This window comes from Pyrenophora tritici-repentis, chromosome 8 (assembly GCF_003171515.1).
Source record: "Pyrenophora tritici-repentis strain M4 chromosome 8, whole genome shotgun sequence".
In the NCBI taxonomy this organism is placed as follows: Eukaryota; Fungi; Ascomycota; class Dothideomycetes; order Pleosporales; family Pleosporaceae; genus Pyrenophora; species Pyrenophora tritici-repentis.
The window spans coordinates 1,138,965-1,156,330 of NC_089397.1; the positions used below are offsets into that span (position 1 = coordinate 1,138,965).

Below are 17,366 nucleotides of genomic sequence, written 5' to 3' on the forward strand. Positions count from 1 at the left end.
CCAGGTCTCATCCAAATTTTATTTTCACCATCTAGTCAATTCTGGTGAAAAAAAGCGCAAAATGGTCAAATCATACAGGTAATGCGCATCTGCAGCGCATCCCATATAGAGCTCCGACTGACGCTCAACCAGTAAATACGAGCAGACCGACGCTTTTGGTGTGGTCGCGACTGCCACCTCGAACATTGTATGGACCCCGGAAGGCCTTACACAACCTGGATCATCTCGAGCCGCAGGCGCCGGACGCGCATACGCTGCCGCCAATGAAGAAGTGCTATGTTGGGATATTAAGAAGAGCGAGCTCGTGAGCAGATGGCGCGACAACTCTTGTACCGAGCAAGTGACCGTCATTTGCAGGAGCGACGTGGATCCAGATGTTTTCGCCGTGGGCTACACAGACGGAAGCATACGCATATGGGATGCGCGAACGTCGACCGTCATCATCAGCTTCAACGGACACAAATCGGCCGTCACAGTACTTACTTTCGATCAAAGCGGAGTACGTCTAGCGAGTGGCTCCAAGGACACAGATATCGTCATATGGGATCTGGTCTCGGAAACGGGCTTGTTCAAGCTGAGAGGACACAAGGGTCAAATCACCGGTCTGCACTTTCTTCATCCTGGTAGCGCGTCAGACGAAGATGGCGAAGTGGACATGGATGCGGATCAGGCATTCCTACTCTCCACGAGCAAAGATGCATTGATCAAGATCTGGGACGTCGCTACGCAACACTGCATCGAGACGCATATTGCACAAACCAACGGAGAATGTTGGGCACTCGGTGTCTCGCCAGACGGAAGCGGCTGCATAACAGCTGGTAATGACGGAGAGCTCAAGGTATGGGCTATCGATCAATCCGGTCTTCGACAAGCAGCTTCAACCTTGGGAGAAGGAGTGGATCGGGAGTATCTCACGTCGAGAGGTATCTTATATCGACAAGGAAAGGACAGGACGCAGTGTATATCCTTCTACGGCAGGGCTGATTACATCGCCGTACATGGCGCGGAGAAGGCTGTGGAGATCTGGCGGATAAAAACTCCAGAAGAAGTCAGGAAAAGCTTAGTAAGGAAGAGGAAGAGAAAGCGGGAAAAGTCCAAGTCCGAGACAAACGGCGAGGCGCAAGAAGGGATGGATGATGACAAGGTCAATGCAGCAGATGCGGAAATTGGCGAGGTCTTTGTGCCCTACGTGACAGTGCGGACAGCTGGAAAGGTCAGGTCGGTTGCGTGGATGCATATCAAGGGAACGAAGAAGCTGCAACTACTCGTCGGCACAAACAACAACCTCTTAGACGTTTACGAAATACCCCAACGAAGCAATTCGAAGAGCGAGGAGGCACCAGATTATAGTAGGACACTGTCTGTCGAACTCTCGGGCCACAGAAACGATGTACGAGCGCTCGCTCTCAGCTCAGACGACCGCATGTTGGCATCTGCGTCAAGTGGGGGACTCAAGATCTGGAATATCAAGACACAGAACTGTTTGCGTACGCTGGAGTGCGGGTATGCTCTATGTTGCGCATTCCTACCTGGAGACAAGATTGTGGTAGTAGGCACCAAGGACGGTTATATCGAATTGTACGACATAGCGGCTTCCACATTGCTCGACAAGATTTCAGCACACGAGGGAGCAGTATGGACGATGCAAGTTCACCCTGACGGCAAGTCACTCATCACTGGTAGTGCGGACAAGTCTGTCAAGTTCTGGAACTTCGATATCGTAGAGGAGGAGATTCCAGGGACAAAGCGCACAACACCACGTTTAAAGCTCACGGAATCTCGCATACTCAAGGTCAACGATGATGTTCTAAGCATACAGGTATCACCCGACTCGCGACTGCTAGCTGTGGCAACTCTCGACAATACCGTAAAAGTCTTCTTTGTGGATTCGCTGAAGCTTTTCCTCAACCTTTACGGTCACAAGCTGCCAGTGCTCAACATGTCGATATCTGGCGACAGCAAGCTCATCGCCACATGTTCCGCCGATAAGAACGTACGTATCTGGGGTCTTGATTTCGGAGACTGCCACAAAGCGCTCTTCGGCCACGAGGACAGCATCATGCAGATCTCCTTCATTCCACACCCCGTGGACGGCGAAGAACGCCACATCTTCTTCAGCGCCTCCAAAGACCGAACAATCAAAAGCTGGGACGGCGACAAATTCCAGCAGATACAAAAATTTAGAGGCCACCACGGCGAAATCTGGGCCATGACCGTCGCCCGAACCGGCGACTTCCTCGTCACCGCCAGCCACGACAAGAGCCTGCGCATCTGGACACGCTCCGACGAGCCCATTTTCCTCGAAGAAGAACGCGAGCGCGAACTAGAAGAAATGTACGAAAAAACTCTCGCTACTTCCCTTGAAGACGACGAAAACAACGAAAACCCGTCCACGGCAGAAGCAGTCGATGCTTCAAAACAAACAATCACCACTCTCACCGCTGGCGAGCGCATCCAAGAGGCCCTCGACCTAGGCATCCCCGACCTCGAGTTGGTTCAGAATTGGGAGATACAACGTCGTTCAAACCCTAAACTCGCTCCTCCACAACGAAATCCCCTATACCTCGCTCTCGGTAACATCTCAGCTGAACGCCATGTCCTCAGCACCATGGCCAAGATCCCCGCTGCACAACTCCACGACGCCTTACTTGTCCTACCCTTCTCCTCCCTCCCCGCGCTCTTCACTTTCCTCGCCATCTGGGTTCGCAAACAGTGGAATGTCACGCTTACCTGCCGCGTCCTCTTCTTCATGCTCAAGACGCATCAGAAACAGATTGTCGCGTCCCGCGAACTCAAGACTGTGCTGGAGGCTATGCGCAACGATTTGAGGATCATGTTGAGTCAGAATAAGGATTTGATTGGGTTTAATGTTGCCGCGCTGAGGTTTGTGGGGGAGAAGGTTGAGGAGAGGGGGTTGGTGAGGTGGGAGGATGTTGAGAGGGTTGAGGAGGAGGAGGGCAAGGGGAGGAGGAAGAGAGGGTTTGTGGATGTGGCGTGAGGGGGAGATATAGAGTGCATTTGTGGCGTTTTTGTTCGAATTGTTTTTTTTCCTTTCTGGAAGATGATGTTTGCGAGGAAAAAAAGTACCTAGGTATACACCTGGGTGAGCACCCAATAGACGTGTCTGGCGAATACAGGGGCCTTTTTGCACTAGTATGTCAAGTATCTCATGACACCCAGGTGTATGTCCGATATTGATTTCAGTGAAAAAGTATACATCATATACCACATGTCTATTGTATCATCACCTAAACTACTGTCACAACACCCCTCTCTCTCACTCACCTCCGCCTAAACTTGGACTTCCCAAGCACCGGCCTCTTGACCACGCCATCCCCGTCCTCAACCACCTTCTTCACAGCCCCCGCCTTCTTAACTACAGGCCCTTCCTCCTCCTCCCTAATCCTCTTCTCCTCCTTTGCCTTATCTGCCGCCATCTGCGTCTCAAGCTCAGCCTTGCGATTAAACTCCGTCTCTATTATCCGTTTATCCCTCGCCGAATACCCTTTTTCTTTAATCGAGTAGAACACGGCACCTAGATCAGCCAGCCAATGTGGATCCACGCTGGTAACACACGACATATACTCCTTGCTGGTGAGGATGAGCTCGTGGTAGACGACGTAATCGGGGAGGTAGCCGAGGCCATAGAGGGCAGATGTAGGATGTAATTGGATGGTAACCGAAGTGCGGAGATTGATGTATTCGCCTATGCCTTTGACCTTAGCGGCTTGGTGATAATATCCCGAACAGATGCATTTGCGGATAACGTCCCAGTCTGTGCCACAGGAGACGAGGGCCATCTTCTGCTTAGTCATGATATCGTGGATCTGGTCGCGGATTTCCTTGGCGCGGCGCAGCGCTTTAGGATGAAGGAAGTGGCGGATGCACCAGCTGTCTGAGTAGTTGTTTACTTTCCATTGCGTGTAGACGTGGAGGAGGGTTAGGTGGTCAGATTCCGGGACGAAGAATTTCTCGCGTGCGGCATCGGATTCTTCTTGGCGCTCCTTGGGGCGGTAGAAGACGCTAGGGACGGACAGCATAGCGACGATTGTGAGCATTTCTTCGCTGCATTCATATTCAGTGGCTGTGATGATGAGTTTGGCGAGAGAGGGGTCCATAGGGAAGGCTGTCATGGTGCGGCCAAGCTCGGTGAGGTTGCCAATGTTGTCGAGGGCACCTAGAGCCCAGAGGTCGAAGAGAGAGGTTGTTATGGTGTCTTGAGGGGGTGGATCCATAAAGTCAAAATCCAAGAGGTCTTTCACTCCAAGCGACTTGAGTAGGAGTACGGTGTTGGCGAGGTTGGTTCGTTGGATTTCCGGGATGGTTTGTATGTAAAACTCATCTCGGAAAGCTCTCTCAGTATACAGGTGGAAGCATTTGCCAGGTCCTGTACGTCCTGCGCGACCGGCACGCTGAGATGCATTTGCTTGTGAGATGGGCGTAATCTGAAGGGTGTCCATACCCATTTTCGGATTGTAGACTTTGAGCTTTGAGAAGCCGGCGTCCACCACGTACATGATACCGTCGACTGTCAAACTCGTTTCTGCAATGTTAGTGGCTACGATGACCTTGCGTACACCTGGTGCTGCTCGGTCAAAAATCTTTGCTTGCAAATCGGCAGGCATTTGACTGTAGATGGGAAGAATGCTGAGCTTCGGCGGGTCGTTGAGAAGTTTGAGTCGTTCAGCAACAAGCTCACAGGTGATTTCAATATCTTCCTGACCCGTCATGAAAACTAGGATATCACCAGGTCCTTGGGATACGTGTATCGCTAGCACTTGCTTGACAGCACTGTCGACATAGTCCTCACACGGGGATCGTGCGTAGTTGATATCGACAGGGAAGGTTCTTCCGGGAATTACAAACTCGGGAGCTCCTCCATAGAAACGCGAGAATCTCTCCGAGTTCATGGTGGCGGATGTGACAATTAGCTTCAAATCTCTTCTCCTTGCCAAAACTTTCTTAAGGAGGCCCATCAGCACATCAGTGTTCAGCGCTCTCTCGTGCGCCTCGTCCATGATGATACATGAGTATTTGTCCAAGTCGGGCTCAACTAGCGATTCTCGAAGCAAGACACCATCTGTCATGTACTTGATTTTTGTCTCTTTGCTGGTACAATCCTCGAATCGAATTGCATATCCAACCTGACCACCCAGCTTGACCTCCATTTCTTCACTCACACGCTTCGCAACACTCATAGCAGCCACACGACGTGGTTGTGTACAGCCGATAAGTCCTTGCTTGGCATAACCGTCCTCAAACAGAAACTGTGTCAGTTGGGTCGTCTTTCCGGAGCCAGTCTGGCCAACAACGATGACGACCTGATTGTCTCGAATAACTCGAAGCAAATCTTCGCGGACTGCAAAAGCGGGAAGATATTGCCTTTGCTCTTGCAATGTCTTGCTCTTACTAAATGCACTTGCACCTTCCTGTTTACTGAGATGTTGTGCAAACTTGCTGCCCCCTTGTTTCTCCTCTTCCGGCCCAGGGGCAGCACTGTCGGTATCCTCCTCCTTGACGCCCATAATGTTACCCAGTGTGGTGCCCTTTGCACTCGTGGCTTCCTGTGCGTGCTTCTGTCGTTCTTTCTGTTGCCTCTTCTCCTTTACAACGCGACTGCCGCGCCGACTGAATACTGCCATGTCGCTCTGTGGATCGCGTACGGCCGAGATTGGATCAATTTGCTTGGTAAAGACGGTCTTTCCATCTAGGAACGGCGGTTTGAGGTCATGCACAAGAATGTGGACGCGCGTGCCCTCTTCGTCGTCGTCAAAGTCATCGTCGAAGCGTCTTCTTTGGGCTACTCCAGACTGTAGCATTCGATTTGTCTCCCATGCGTCTACGTCCTTTTGTTTCTGCTGTGCCCGCATGCTTGCTCGGTTGTTTTGCTTCTTCTCTGTCAGAGCAGCCTCTCGTTGGGCCTCCAGCCACGTACTCCCACCGAAAGGATTATGCGTATCGTCACCAAAGGTATGCCCATTCTCTTCACCGCCGTACCAGTCGCGATCGAGCGCCATAGAATCGAAGTCTTCTACCAACGGCTCTGGGCCATCAAAGGACCCTTGCTTGGGATTATCACCATCTTCCTGGCTCCTGGACGTATGGGCGCGAGAAGAGGCAGGTTGATTCGGCTTGCGAAACTTGGGACGCGGAGCGATTGAGTATTCTTCGGGGTCGATTTTCCGCCGCTTCGGGCTGTGACGACGATCCATTTGGAGAATACAGACGACTGGGGATAGCTACTAACGGTAGTATACGATGAAGCGTGGAGGTTGATGGTGAAGGTGGGCTCGTGGAAGAGACTTCAATCTGAGGATTTACTCGCTGGCGAGTCACGGTATGCGCTCAAGACATGGTAGGTAGCATGGTACAGTGTTAGGAGTGAAGGTTGGCTCGGAGGTCCGCAATTATCGCGCGCAAGCTTCAGCCAATCACTGCGGGGCACCCAAAATTATTTCCAACTTTTGAAAAGTTCCCCACGCCGCCCTGCGCTCTTACTGCGCATCTTTTCTCTCACAATATTCACAATGTCTATGATCACGGCGACTACGTGGGTGCCGCGCGGATTTGCGGCACCTTTTCCCTCACGATATCAGTTTGACGAAGACGAGTACGAGCGCATCTCCAAGCTTGCGAATCTTCAGCTGGAGGACGCCAAGGAAGAACTCGAAGAGGCGCAAGCCTCGGAGAAGAGCAAAAATGGAACTTCGAGCAAGGCGTCAAAAAAAGACGACGAGTGCGTGCGCAAAAAGACATGACTGTCGGTCAAATGCTAACTGGGCAAAGGGACGACGATGACGACCTTAAAGAGTACGATCTTGAGCACTACGATGACGAAGTCGCCGAGGACCAGGGCGACACCATGGCCATGTTCGGAAATGCAAAGAACTTGGTCTTCCACGAAAACGACGAGGACGACCCCTACATCACAATGCAAGGCGGAGAGGAAGAGGACGAGGAAGATCGCGAAGAGCTCCAGATCTTGGCCACCGACAACCTTGTATTGGCAGGTCGGATAGAAGACGAGGTCGCGCATCTGGAAGTCTATGTTTACGAAGACGAGGACGACAATCTCTATGTGCACCACGACATCATGCTGCCGGCCATTCCACTCACTGTCGAATGGTTAGACTTTCCCGTTGGCAAGTCAGTAGGCACAAGTGAAGGCAAGGGCAACTATGTAGCGATTGGAACCATGGACCCTGATATCGAAATCTGGAATCTGGATGTGGTTGACAGCATGTACCCAGATGCTGTACTTGGACAGGGAGCTGAAGATGCAAAGGCAGACAAGCCAAAAAAGAAGAAGAAGAAGTCTAAGAAGGCCAACGATGACTTCCATGTCGACTCTGTGCTTTCGCTCGCCGCCAACCGCCACCACCGAAATCTCCTTGCTTCCTCATCCGCAGACAAGACTATCAAGTTGTGGGACTTGAACACGACAAAGTGCGCCAAGTCATACACGTACCACACAGACAAGGTCTGCTCAGTTGCATGGCATCCCGTTGAGTCTACTGCGCTGCTGAGTGGTAGTTACGACCGAACCGTTGTGGCTGCCGACATGCGAGCACCCGACGCAAAGGCGCCTCGATGGGGTGTTGAGAGTGATGTAGAGACTGTGCGGTGGAACCCGCACGATGCCAACTACTTCTACGTAAGTCTCGCGATACGGGTTTCATTGCGCACTACTAACAACCTTAGGTCTCAACTGAGAATGGCATGATACATTACCACGACACCCGCAACGCGCCAAAAGACCCGTCCGCTTCGAAACCTGTCTGGGTTTTACAAGCCCATGATGAGTCTATTTCATCTTTCGATATCAACCCTGTGATACCAGGCTACCTGGTGACGGGCTCTACCGACAAGCAGGTAAAATTGTGGAACATCCAAGACAATGGCCCGAGCATGGTTGTGTCGCGAGACTTGGGTGTCGGACGAGTCTTTTCCACGTCCTTTGCCCCCGATAAGGAAGTCGGATTCCGGCTGGCAGTCGCTGGAAGCAAAGGTGCGGTGCAGATCTGGGACACGAGCACGAACGGTGCGGTACGTGCGGCGTTTGCGAACAAAGTACCGGCGATCCGGGGAGATGGCAAGGAGCGTCTCGTGGGCCTGGACGAGCAGGATACAGATTCAGATACAGATGAAGGGGAGAGCGATGAAGAAGGCGAAGAAAATGGGGATGAGAAGGGGTGGGAGTCGATGGAGGAGTAGACTATGATACCCCGAACGTAGTATGAAACGACGCGCAGCAAGTGTGGCAGAATGCGGATACGACTGTCTGTACAGCGACGGCTTCCGCTTTACATGTGCCAAAAGTCCAATGGTTCGACCGACCCCGCAGCGCAGAAAGAGAAAAGTCGAAGTTGTGTTTCGGCGGATGGCATCCGAGGCCCTGATCCGCACATGTACATGTTTCATGAAAGGCCCGGTAGACCCGCCGCCCTTGCTTTTTGAAAATTGCTCCTTTCATCTCGACTGAGTCGGCTCGGCAGCCATAATTGGCGTGCTGAGTCAAACATGTTTCATGCGCGTGACATCACCAGCGCAACGCAGCCAGTGTAAACGATAAAATCAATAGTCGTTATTGTTTTTGTGCTTGCGACCCTGAAGCGTAATCACAGGACTAGCCAACCGAAGAATGAACTGCCACCACTGCACAAAGCGGCAAGCGGTTGATCAACGCTCCCAGTTCGTGTACGGGCGGGTACCAACATCGGCCCCAAGTGGAGCCGCGTCGAAGCTGAGCGAGGTCTCGATCTTGCGGGATCGTCGTCATCAGGTACCCCAATATCGACGCCTCGGAAAGTGAAACCACCACGCCGCGTGGGGCGGAGAAAAAGGCGCGTCCCCAAGACAACTGAATAAATCATCAGGCGAGGCTGAACTCTAAGTACTGCGTTGATGGATCTAGAGAGTGAATAGGTGGTCGGGCTTATACCGGTACAGGACGTAAGTAAGTAGATAGATAGCTATGCCGTTGGCAGCAAAAGGAAAGCACAAGGTACCATTGTCGTGGGGCAATCGGTGCTTATCCCTTGTCAAGGGCAGCATGCATGGCCACGCTGGCTATGCTGGCTATGCTGGCTATGCTGACCGAACTGCCAACTGGTGTGTACAGCCGCCGCTCAATCTAAAGCTGTCAATGCCGTGCTTGATCGAGGAACAGAGCTGGATAGAGGGTAGCGGGCGATCTTGGCTATGGCGTTTTAGGCATGGAGCCAGGATTGAAACGGCGACTCATGGGCGGTGCGCCCACCAAAGTGGTCGGTCCCCTTGAAAGAAGCAAGCTGCCATCGAGTCCCCGGCTCAATCTGAGACGCTTGGGCGGCAGAGGCACTCTCTCTGCTGCGTGCGCCCATTCGCCTGCACGGTAAACGCATCATCCGCTAAACTTAACCAGGCCGTTTCAACCACACTAACGCCCTGCCCTGGGCGCATATGCAATGCCATTTGCTGGCTCTTGCCTGTTCCTGGCGCACCCTGGTTGCTTCTGCCAATCTTTGAGAGACATGTCGACGCGGCTTGGTTAGCGGTGCCGCCGGGGCATGCTGGTTTTTCATTCCCAGGTCGCGCCGTGTTATCGTGCCCTTCTTCTTCAGGCTTCCTCCCTCTTTTGCCCTACGCGCCCTGTTGATTCCTCCAGCACACATCCCTCCTTTTGCGGCCCGGTGTTCGCTCCCTACGACACAGCTGGTCTCCACGCTCTTTGACAGACGACTTCCTCTTCGACACTTGCCATTTAACCTAACATCTTTCTTCTATTCCATCATCTACCCGCTGCGAGCACAGCAAGCAAAAAAAAAAGAAAAAACACTGACAAAGGACCCCAAAGAAACGCTCGTCGTTTGGAACCAACGACAACCTTCTTCTGCGACAAGGGCATCACAAGTACGACCAAGTACTCCGTCCCCGGTTACACTGCAAGAGGGCACGCGTCTCCGACACACCCTCTTAAATCGTCCGAAATCTCTTCTAGAACGACCCGACACTTGCACTAGTAGTAGGCTACCAAGCGCTGTTTGGACCTCGTGCCCACCACCAAGACAATTTATCCCACGCAATACCCCGCACACCTGCACCTCACTGGAACAGCGACCAACGACATTCCCTCTTACAATTACTGACCCTACCACCGGCAACCGGACCCTATTTTGCAATATCGCAAGAACAAGTTGCAATCAATCCGCCAATATGTCTCTTGCCCGTGCCATGACGAAGCGCATGAAGCGGTCAGAAGTGCCGAAGGAACCCATAGAGACGCGCGCTCGGAGCCATAGTTTGAGAAGTGTGAGCAGCAACATTGACCGTTCTCAAATTTCTTCTCCCATCGCTTTGGTCTCTACCACCAACATGCTCTCCTACAACGCACCCGACATTACTTCTCTACGGAACGTTTCGTCCATGACTGTTCTTAGCCAATCATCGGCCGACGACTCGGACCATAGTGTGTCGACACGCTCGCGCGCTTCTTCACATGCCTCGAGGGACACGACACTGACGGATGCCTCGTCTGTAGCATCTTCGCCCACTTCGCCTGCGCCAAACCACCTTTCAGGATACTTTGCATCCCCTGGAAAGCCGCTCAAGAAGTCTTCCTCGATTATCAGTTTGAGGCAAGTCAAAGAGGAGGTTTCCGAAGCCGTTCCGGCCATTCCGCAAAGAGCTCTTTCTCACAGCAAGCGTGCACACGAGAAGCTTGCCCACAAGAGGTCTCTTCAGAATGTAAACACACGCTCCAGCACACGGACTAGCTTGACCTCACCCGTAAGCATGGGCTCGATGCGCCATTCCCGCGAACAGCGATCTTCACTCGACATGTTCACCGGCTCCATCCAAGAGGAGGATTCTCACCCCTTTGGCCGCGAACTGGAACAGCTCAACGAGGTTGTTGAGGAGTTTGGCGGTGTAGTACGGGACGCCGAAGCCGAGGCGGACTTCAACGCCATGCGCGCTAAGAATCTCGCCGCTTATTGCGCAGCTGACTATCTCGCTGAGATCCGCCCACTCTTTAGCTACCGCTTCGGAACGCCTAACCAGGCCGCTCCCATGGCTTGGATTTGAGAGCAACGGCTGCCGACGACCAGTTCCCTTAGTTTGTGTGTTACCTGGATTCTTTTGCTCCCTGCTCGATACCTTAGACGATGTCCTTCGCTACACCTTCATGTATATACATTACACCCACCCCGATCTCGATCCATCACTCCTTGATCTAATCATAGTTTTTTGTTTCTCTTTGTACTTATCTGTTGGCATGGTTTAGACAGGCACGCAAAAAAAATACTTGGGCGTTGCTGGAAAACCTGCCAGACTTGGGCAATTAATCCCACACTATCTCTAACGATTTCTCATGTTTTTATTTGTACGATGGTTATTGGCAGGCTTGCAGGCGCAGTTGTAGGTTGTTTTTGGTCCATGTTGGATGTGGTGTGTTACACTGCATGTACATTCGTGTCTTATCCAGACTCTGACGTATTATCTACAATCAATACATATTACCTGCCATAAACTTCCATCTCTTCTCGGTGACTCGTCATGCACTATCACCACGCGCTGTCTTGCTTTTCCTACCGCTCAACATGATCATGTGCCCGCACGCGGTATAGGCAGAATCGGGAAGGTGACGAACAGAGGACCGCACCTGCCGAAACGGTAACGTCGATGGCGGCATACGCGCCTCGGGAGCAATCTGCTGAGAGACAGAGTGCCGGCGACAACCATCATGCACCAGGATAGCACCCACACACTCGCTGCATTCTGCGGCTGGCGGCATGAAGGGCGGGTGTGGCAGACCCTGGACTAGATCTCACGATTTAGCGCGCATCCTCGGAGCCCGGCGAAACACGTCGGCGCATGCTTTCCCATGTCGCATCTCAAACTTTTGACCAGCAATTCGATGTCTTAGTCCGACGCTTTTGCAACGCCACAACACATAACGCACATATACGGCCCCCACCAAGATGATATGTCGGTCATGCATACGGGCAGCGACCCGCGCCCAAACAAAAACAATTCGCCAACCACAACAACAACAACGCCAATACCCCCGCTTCCTCTCCACCACTCCACCCCTCCGCAATGCAGCAGCAACCCCCATTTCCGGCGCCACTGCCACCCAAACCGCACCTAGACAAGGTGACGCTTCGTCCTCGCATACCCCACCAGCTGCAACATCGACATCGGCCGCGCAGCCTTTTAGCGAGCCCTTGACACCAGCCGCAAGCCCGGACCTCAAAGGTCTCGCAACCGAAGTTTCTAAGAAGAAAGCGACGCCGCTTGTAAAAAGCAGTATACCAGCCGGTCAACCGCTCAAGGGATTGAACTTTTTGAAGGATAGACAGGATCCAGTGGCTTTGCCAGACGACGAGTATCCACCCTGGCTATGGACGATTCTGGATCGCCAGGAGAAGAAGGCTGAAGCTGGGGCGGGAGATTTGTTCTGTATGTCTTATATTCCCCTTTTACCCATCCATCTTCAATCCCCGCCTCAAAATTCCCCTTGTTTCCAAAACGAACACTTTGCTAACCACAAAAACCAGCCAAATCAAAGAAACAGCGTCGTCTAGCCGCCAAACGGCTCCGAAAGGAACAAGCAATGAACCCCGGCATGCTGGTACCCAAGGTACCCATCTACGAACAAACGATTGATTTACCCACTGGCGATGGTAGTCTAGCGGGTGCGGTGGAGGCGTCGAGTGCGCGGGAGGAATTGACAAAGGCGATGCGGAATAAGAGGAGGGCTAGCATCAAGGAGGCTAATTTCTTGAAGGCTATGGGTTAAGCTGTGATGAAATGAGATATCATGCGTGTGGGGTTTACTTGTGATGATATGATGAAGAGGGTTCGATTGATTGAACAGTCGAGCGTCGCATGAGGGATGGGAGGGATAGAGAAAGACGGGGGGGGGGGGGGGGGGGGGGGGTAGAGACGTCTGTATAACCAACTAACCTTTGTACATTGTATGGTGATATACACAGCCTACCCAATTCAAATGTAAAAAGATACGAAGGAGCGAAGCAACGCAACATTTTCTACTACGAACCCCTATCAATCCCATGTTCAAAAAAATCAAACATCACGTCAAAAATCTGCTCTGCGGTCCACTCTAAACTACACCTCTTTATTCTTCTGTAATCTAACCTACAACGACCAAAACGTTATCGTTGCTGCTGCTAATAAAAAGTGCAATGAATACATGGTATGTGACGTGATGTGATGTGATGATGTTCGCCGCACTCCTACAACAACCAAACAACCACCAACAACCACGACGACAAAGACGCCCCCAACCACCATCCGAACACAACAGATGAAAATGATACGCCTCGGCTCCTCCTCCAGAAACATTACCCAGAAAACAAGAGAACAAAAAAAACACCCAGCGATGCGACGCTATAGGAAGCAGAAAAGAATGCCAACCAGAAACCAATAACCCAAGCGTAAAAAACCCCAAATCTTTACTCACAAACACCCAGCCCAATCCAACCGATACCATCGCTAACCAAAGCAAACAATAAAACTCATCTCACAATTCTCACATAAAACTCATCTTCATCTCCTTCTCCCCCCCAAACTCGTCGTCAAACTCATCCGCCCAAGCATTTTTCCCTAGATCCCCACCTCCCAGCAAAGCCCCACTCGCAGGCTCCGTCTTACTGGACCGCAGCCTCGGCCGTTCAAACGGTTCATCATCCCAGGGTGCCGCTACGCCCCCAACACCACCACCGAGGACAGCAGGTTCAGGACTCCATCTGGGGCTCACAGCGCGCGACGACGGGCCCCAGGGCGAGGTAGCGCCGGAGCGACTAGGCTGGGCTGGCAAGGGAGAAAGCGGGAGCGGGGATTTCGGGCGCGAAGACGCTGCTACTGAAGGTGGGAGGGCGAGTGAGGGTGTGTTTTTATGTTTGGAGGTGTATCCGGTATCGTATTTGTTGTCATCGTGGAACGAGGTATCGAATGTCATTTCCATGCTTCCCGCACCAGGGTCGTCGAATTCGTCGTATTCTTCAAATGCGCCGCCCATTGTTGTGAGGGCTGGTTTATGTGCCGCACTGCCGTTTGTCGTTTTACCAGAGTCGCCCAGGCTATCGTTGTAAGATTTCGTTTCTCGGAGTGTGGATGGGGAAACAGTTGCCATGTCGATTTTCATGGGGGGAAGAGTGGATTTGATCTCTTTGATTTCGAATTCAGCTTCTGCGTTGTATTCTTTGCTTTCGGCCGCGAGCGCAGCGACTTCCTTGCGGATGGCGTCGATATCGAACATGATTTGTGTTTCGGCGAGCTTGGCTGGGTCTTGGTCTTGGTCGAGGCGTTTGTGGGCGGGGAGGGCGGAGGATTGTTCGTCGTAGACTTCCCATTCTTTCTTGTCGGCTTTCTTCTTCTTCCACCAGCTGAGTTTGCCGCCCTTCTTTTCTTTTTCTTGGGCTTTCTTCTCGAGTTCCTTGCGGGCTTCTTCGATTTCGTTGATGAGTTCACGTTGCCGGAGTTCGTGGTTTTCGGGGTCTGGGTCTTCAATTTCTACAAACTCGTCGGATTCAACGAGCCAGCCGACTTCGCGGAGCAGCTTGGGCATTGCGGCTCGATAGGCCATGTGACCGGGTACAAATTCGGTCACGTTTACGTTTTCGATAGTAGGGACATGGACGGGAGCGAGACCTGCGACACGCATGACACCACCGCTGGTCGCGCGGAAGAGATATCCTGGACTCATTAGTATCGAACAATGCAATACAGAAACAAAACATACCTAGAATCCAATCATTGGTAGCATAGCCATTGACAAATCTTCCAGGCACCACGGATCTGGCCCTCATGTATTCATCATGCTTGGCGACGGCCGGTGTACCAAACATGTACACATTTTGCACAATTCCAAATGCCCCTCGTTTTGCAAGCTCCTTCAAGCATGAAAAGATAACCCTCGATCCCAGTGAGAAACCAACAAGGGTCACAGGTCTTGTTCCCAAGTTGCGGTCGATGAGCGAGTCAGCAAGAATAAGTCCCGCCATGTCTGCTCGCGCTTGTGATACAATCCACGGATTATCGATAAGATAAGACAGCTTTGTCAATGCCAGAGGGAGTGTCATGGCAGCCATGAGAGTTGTTAGGATAGTACTTCCAAGCACTTGTTGCAGACCTTGTGTAAGAGCCTACATAGTCAGTATGCGCTCTGCCAACCTGCATGATCACACTCACCTCAGTAGCCAGAATATTAATGGTGGCACCCATGCTCCGCAGCATGTCAGGTTCCCACAACACGGAATAAATATCGCCCATAATTGGATCCACAGTACTGTACGGCAACCGGACGTCATCGACCTTTCCGTTCATCCAGCCTGCCAATGTAATGATGAGATGTGTCCTCTTATTGTTATGAAGAGGTCGATATTCGAATGTCTTGACGTTACCCGTTCGCCTGTCCATCGCTCTGACACCGACAGTACTACCGGTGACAACACCCGTGGACGTGATGATGGCAGCGCCTCCAGCACCTGCAAGAAAACTGCTGGTACCTGCTACACCAATAGTTGTGAAACCCGCTGCAAGTCCGGCTCCGATGACAGGTGCAAGAAGACCTGCAGACAAGCCAATGACAAGACCACCACCGACGGTTGCAAGACCCATAAATGCTATCCGCTTGTTGCGCGAACGCTTGGCTCGGTTAGCCATGTGTTCATCTTCGTTCCAGTTTTCCTTGTCTGCTTGTTCCTGCATTTCCAAGGCATCTGTTACGCGCTTTTCAAAGCGGCAGGTCTCCAACCAGTCTACGCTTAGGTACTTTCCAACTTGTTCGAAGAGCTCTCTTGACCGCGAATCGTAGACTGAGTCTGCTATGAGAACCAGAAATAAATCGCACAAGACTGTCCATCGGAGGTCAATGTCCAGGTTCTTGCTTTTAGGAAGTTCCGAAGGCGATTTGACTTCTGGGTAATCGAAACCGACCTCTTCGTGTTCTTTGTATGCTGGCGGGGGCGGTGTTTGTCCATCATCTTGCAAGTCTACTGACGAGTTCTTCGATCTTGATTTGTCTGCTAGAGAGTCGCGCGGCGATGACATCGAGGGTCTTGCAGAGTCCGACTCATTTACGGTATCGGTGTCTTCTGCTGCAGGGTTCTTGACGCGAGCGTTTCTCATTAGTGCTGGCGTCAGGTCTGCCGGAACCACGCCGTGCTCGGACAGCTGCTCAATCATAAGTTGCTCGGAAGCATTGATATCCATGTGCCCATATATCTTGACCATGATCTTTTGCGACCACATCTTGGTTGTCGCCGCCTGCATTTCCAGCAGCTTCTTCATACTCTTATTGTTCGTCTGAGTCTGAAACTTTGAGAACTTCCTGTTCATTTCCACCATAGCCAGTCGCACTAGACCAACGTATGCGACACGTTGACCTTCGGTGAGTAGGTTCTTGGTGGCTTGCATCTGCGCGAGCGGATCTCGCCCTTCCTCGTCCTCATCGGCCAGTGCAGTGCTCCTCTCCTTGAAGAGATATGCAGTATTATCATCCATGCTTGTCTGCGAGTCGGCATCATCGTCCATGATGACCCTGGTATAGCCCTTGGCCGCGCCTCCGACGTTGCCATAGCCGCTCATGTCTTCCAGCTCTTCGGCATTCTCCTTCGCAATGAGCCTGTTGTCATCATCGTACATGTCGTAGTGGGCGTATGCTGGCATCTCTTGCCACTCGCCGTCGTCGTCATCCTTGAACTCGCCTTCCGCTGGCTTTTGTGCTTGTGTGACGGTGTGCTGGTGCGAGTATTCGGAGATGGCTGCGGGCGCGAGACTCGTTCGGTGCGGATATGAAGTCGCAGCGGTTGCGCTATTATAAGGTTCTGTGGTCTCGAGAGGCGGTTTGCTGTCGGCCATGTCTTGCTTTGGTTCTGCAGGTTTGTCGCCAGATTCCTTCTGCTCGGCCTTCTCCACCGGCTCCTTCGCCTGCCCATTGACGTGCGGTTGCGCATTACTGTCTGCCTCGGGTTTGTCTGCCATGGTCTCTGACAGCTTCTCTAATGTGTCTTTTTCTTCTTTGGTGGGCTCTTTGGACTTGTCCAGCATGGAAACATCTTCTCGACTTGCCCCTGCAGAAGCTACCGCATCTTGAAACTTGTCCCCCTCTCCCTCAGAATCCGAGCTATCGTCGACCGGAGTGGGAAGCCGCCTTTTACGTATAGGCAGACCAAAGTCGTCGTACTCGACGCCTTCAATGGGCTCTTTCTTCGATTCCGCGCTCTCCTTGCTATTGCCCTCGTGCTTGGGAGGCGCGGCGGGGTTCTCGCTCATAATGGACCGACTACCGTAAGAAATTCATGGAGAGGTGAAAGAGAATAGATGCAAGAGTGCAAGAGTGCAAGAAGCGACAAGGGTGT

The 17,366-nt window shown here is 52.1% G+C and overlaps 8 protein-coding genes across 8 annotated transcripts; 5 read left to right on the forward strand and 3 right to left on the reverse strand.

The window, feature by feature from the left end:
- Positions 1-61: 61 nt before the first annotated feature.
- PtrM4_138870 (WD40 repeat protein) lies at positions 62-3,295 on the forward strand (the record flags this gene model as incomplete). The annotated part of the gene is made up of 3 exons (XM_001938071.2): positions 62-78; positions 133-2,883; positions 3,205-3,295. 3 exons carry the CDS (start codon positions 62-64, stop codon positions 3,293-3,295), a joined length of 2,859 nt encoding a protein of 952 aa, XP_001938106.2.
- Positions 3,296-3,486: 191 nt separating this feature from the next.
- PtrM4_138880 (pre-splicing factor ATP-dependent RNA helicase prp16) lies at positions 3,487-5,198 on the reverse strand (the record flags this gene model as incomplete). The annotated part of the gene is made up of 2 exons (XM_066109402.1): positions 3,487-3,511; positions 3,577-5,198. 2 exons carry the CDS (start codon positions 5,196-5,198, stop codon positions 3,487-3,489), a joined length of 1,647 nt encoding a protein of 548 aa, XP_065960324.1.
- Positions 5,199-5,433: 235 nt separating this feature from the next.
- On the reverse strand, positions 5,434-6,212 carry PtrM4_138890 (uncharacterized protein; the record flags this gene model as incomplete). The annotated part of the gene is made up of 2 exons (XM_066109403.1): positions 5,434-5,453; positions 5,498-6,212. 2 exons carry the CDS (start codon positions 6,210-6,212, stop codon positions 5,434-5,436), a joined length of 735 nt encoding a protein of 244 aa, XP_065960325.1.
- Positions 6,213-6,527: 315 nt separating this feature from the next.
- Positions 6,528-6,758, forward strand: PtrM4_138900 (uncharacterized protein; the record flags this gene model as incomplete). The annotated part of the gene is made up of 1 exon (XM_066109404.1): positions 6,528-6,758. The coding sequence occupies one exon, from the start codon at positions 6,528-6,530 to the stop codon at positions 6,756-6,758; it is 231 nt and encodes a 76-aa protein (XP_065960326.1).
- Positions 6,759-7,561: 803 nt separating this feature from the next.
- On the forward strand, positions 7,562-8,214 carry PtrM4_138910 (uncharacterized protein; the record flags this gene model as incomplete). Its single annotated transcript, XM_001938069.2, has 2 exons — positions 7,562-7,654; positions 7,702-8,214. 2 exons carry the CDS (start codon positions 7,562-7,564, stop codon positions 8,212-8,214), a joined length of 606 nt encoding a protein of 201 aa, XP_001938104.2.
- Positions 8,215-10,194: 1,980 nt separating this feature from the next.
- PtrM4_138920 (uncharacterized protein) lies at positions 10,195-11,064 on the forward strand (the record flags this gene model as incomplete). Its single annotated transcript, XM_001938068.1, has 1 exon — positions 10,195-11,064. The coding sequence occupies one exon, from the start codon at positions 10,195-10,197 to the stop codon at positions 11,062-11,064; it is 870 nt and encodes a 289-aa protein (XP_001938103.1).
- A 1,531-nt stretch (positions 11,065-12,595) lies between these two features.
- PtrM4_138930 (mitochondrial 54S ribosomal protein mL54) lies at positions 12,596-12,781 on the forward strand (the record flags this gene model as incomplete). Its single annotated transcript, XM_001938067.2, has 1 exon — positions 12,596-12,781. One exon carries the CDS (start codon positions 12,596-12,598, stop codon positions 12,779-12,781), a length of 186 nt encoding a protein of 61 aa, XP_001938102.2.
- Positions 12,782-13,534: 753 nt separating this feature from the next.
- On the reverse strand, positions 13,535-17,280 carry PtrM4_138940 (DUF726 multi-domain protein; the record flags this gene model as incomplete). Its single annotated transcript, XM_001938066.2, has 3 exons — positions 13,535-14,700; positions 14,747-15,149; positions 15,196-17,280. The coding sequence occupies 3 exons, from the start codon at positions 17,278-17,280 to the stop codon at positions 13,535-13,537; spliced, it is 3,654 nt and encodes a 1,217-aa protein (XP_001938101.2).
- Between the last annotated feature and the right edge of the window lie 86 nt (positions 17,281-17,366).